Genomic DNA, 3,159 nt, shown 5'->3' on the forward strand with positions numbered 1-3,159 from the left:
CGGATTTATGGTTTACTTTGAACATTTTGTTGTATATTGTAGCTACACCACCCCCTCTCCCTTTTAGATGAGGTACGTGTTTATAATAATAGTCTTGTGGGGTAGATTCGTTTAAACTGATGTAATCGTCTGCTTTAAGGCAGGTCTCTGTTAAACAGAGTGCATCTAAGTTTTGGTCAGTAATTATTTCATTGATAATAGGTTCTTTATTGGTAAGCGATCTAATGTTAAGAAGGCCAATTTTTAACATTTGAGTTTCATCTGTTAATGTATTGTGTTCTAATTATATGTTAATAAGATTTGTACGAGACGAGGTAAACGGTGCTCTGTATTTATTTGTTCGAGGAACAGACACAGTTGAGATGTGTTGGTACTCTGGTAAAAAAGGCTCTATGTGCTGGGATATATGTGATCTTGACATGTCAAGGCAGCTAACAGACTGATGGGTGGCTTATCTGATCTGTCTGTTTCCTGACCTGGGCCCTGGATAGTGAGACAATATACAATCATTGTAGTTTCATTCTTACCTTGAAATGTAACGCATTTTCTGACCTGCATGCTTTTTCGGTCACAATAGATCTAAAATGCCAATACTAGTCTGAACGCAAAAATCACCACTTTGGTAATTAGCATTTAGCATCATACAGCGCCATTGTCTCACACAATTCCATAGGAAACACTGTGGTGGCAAAAGCAACTGTGATCATGGTAACAAGCACAATGAATAAAGTTTTCCCTTATGACTGATAACAGCATCATAGAAACACATTTGAACAACTTATATAAGGCAAGAATCTAAAGATTTCTTTAGAGAAGAGCAACAAATGCAATACTGATTTAGCCACTACCCAATAAAAGTAATTTAGTCTGGAAAATAGTAAACCAACTAAATTGATAAAAAAAAGAATCTTCCTAGTGTAAGTATGCAATAGTACAGCACTGTGTGCTTTTAAATGTGAATTAGTGAGGGCAATGATGAATTATCCGACAGCAAGCAATTAATTTTGTTTATAAAGAATTTTGCTAACATATTTTCTGTACGAGGAGCTCAGATTAAAAAATTAGATAATCATATTAACCGAATGCCCTTGGCACGTATTCTACGTTCATGAAATACTTTTTTACATTTGCTTGATCTGGGCTTTAGGTCAATCAGAAATATCAGTTTATCGGCAGAATCCATTTACAAAATGCTAATTTACAAGAAAATATGTTGGGTTTTAAAGGTTTTGCATCTGAGCTCTTTATATGTTCCTCATAGAAAGCATAAGCAAATGTTCATTATGATGTTGAACAGACTGTTTATTAATCTGTCTACAGGTTTTGTGCAAATGGACAACCTGACATTTACAAACAGCCTTCTGCTGGTGGAGGGACTGAAAGTTACACCTCAGTCATCATATCCTGTTTTTATTCTGCTTCTGTTAGTTTATATCTTTGGAATGGGATGTAACATCACACTTATAATTCTCATTTCAACACAGAAGAATCTGCATCACCCTATGCATTTTCTGTTTTGTAATCTAACACTGAATGATATATTAGGTACCACTGTCATGTTGCCACGCTTGTTACAGGATATTTTAACAGAAGCCTCTGAGCGATATATGACCTATGTGGAGTGTGTTGTTCAAGCTTATTTTGTGCATATATTTGCAGCAGCAAGCCACTATGTGCTGGTAATAATGGCCTTTGACCGATATATAGCTATATGTAATCCATTACGATATTCATCCATTATGACAAATAAAATGGTGATTAAATTATCAGCATCAGCCTGGGGATTGGCAGTGCTTATAGTGTCTATTCTGTTAGGCCTCACAATACGTCTCTCGCGCTGCAGATATAAAATTGAAAATCCTTTCTGTGACAATGCCTCACTGTTTAAACTGTCCTGTGAAAATGTATCTGTTAATAATGTGGTTGGAATCATTTGTACTATTATGGTTTTTACTTCGTCACTTGGTTCTGTATTTATAACATATTTTAAGATTGCTACTGTGTGCATTACCAGCAAAAACAAATCGCTCAACAGCAAAGCCATAAAAACTTGCAGCACTCATTTAGCTGTTTATCTAATTATGTTTGTATCTGGAGCCACTTTTATATTTCTCCATCGTGTTCCTGAATACTCTGAAAGCAGGAAACTAGCTAGTATAATGTTTCACATTGTACCACCAGGATTAAATCCTTTAGTGTATGGCTTACAAACCAAAGAGATAAGAGAAAATTTTGTTAAACTTTGGCGTAGAAACAAACTCATAGCAATTAAGTAAATATACTGTTTTAGGAAGGTATTGAAAACGATCTGCAAAAAAACTATATTATTTAACATGTCATGTATATTTTGCTTCTCTAAATAAAAAATATTGAGGGATCTGTGGGTGCTCATGTGAATCAAAAGCAGAAATTATAGTTCTATTTTCTCCCAAACTTATTATTTTGTTTACTTTAAACTGTCCAAGGCACACACAATTAACTTTGTTTATCATTCTATAGACTACAGTCTGCTTTGGCCTTGTTTCAACTGGTGAAAATATTTTAAATTTAAAAAGTGTTATATTTTTTGTTTACATATTATACATTATGCATATTGTAAAAGCTTTGATATTAACAAAAAGCAAAGGCAATATCTATTTTAATTAGGGCCGGGACTTTAACGCGTTAATTAAGATTAATTAATTACACAAAAAATAACGCGTTAAACATTTTAACGCATTTTAATCGCACTTATTAATAGAGTCATTCATAAATGCTGCAGACCCTGTTTTAGTTCGAGAACTCCGGGGTTGTGATGCAGTGTAAATAAAAGTAGACGGAACCTAAACGAACAGCTGATTTTAACGTGACAACGCATCAATTTCAAAGTAAAAATGATTTATTCTGGTAAATGGAGGTTTGCAACGGAGGTTTTGCCCAATAAACATCTACCAACAAACTACAGATTATTTTAACATGTATCCTAATGTCTGTTATATGTTAATGTTTGAGTATTGTTGGGTTTAAATATTGTTGTAATGTTGTTTTGTTTCAATTTAATTAGTTTATTACGAGTTTAATTTAAGTTTTGTTTGCTACTTTAAAACGAATTTCGTTTCAAATAATTTGTCTCGTAATTATAAACAATGTTTTGTTGTTAGGTTTTGTGAATATAAATTA

At 33.4% G+C, this 3,159-nt stretch overlaps 1 protein-coding gene across 1 annotated transcript; it reads left to right on the forward strand.

The window, feature by feature from the left end:
• The first annotated feature begins 1,322 nt into the window (after positions 1 to 1,322).
• Positions 1,323 to 2,276, forward strand: LOC135776940 (olfactory receptor 8G17-like). The gene has a single exon (XM_065287853.2). It carries the CDS (start codon positions 1,332 to 1,334, stop codon positions 2,274 to 2,276), a length of 945 nt encoding a protein of 314 aa, XP_065143925.1. The 5' UTR covers positions 1,323 to 1,331.
• The last annotated feature ends 883 nt before the right edge of the window (positions 2,277 to 3,159 follow it).

Source organism: Paramisgurnus dabryanus, chromosome 18, assembly GCF_030506205.2.
Source record: "Paramisgurnus dabryanus chromosome 18, PD_genome_1.1, whole genome shotgun sequence".
Lineage (NCBI taxonomy): Eukaryota > Metazoa > Chordata > Actinopteri > Cypriniformes > Cobitidae > Paramisgurnus > Paramisgurnus dabryanus.

Excerpts from the sequence above, each read along its gene's own strand:
- LOC135776940 (XM_065287853.2), top strand. The coding sequence starts at position 1,332 with ATGGACAACCTGACATTTACAAACAGCCTTCTGCTGGTGGAGGGACTG.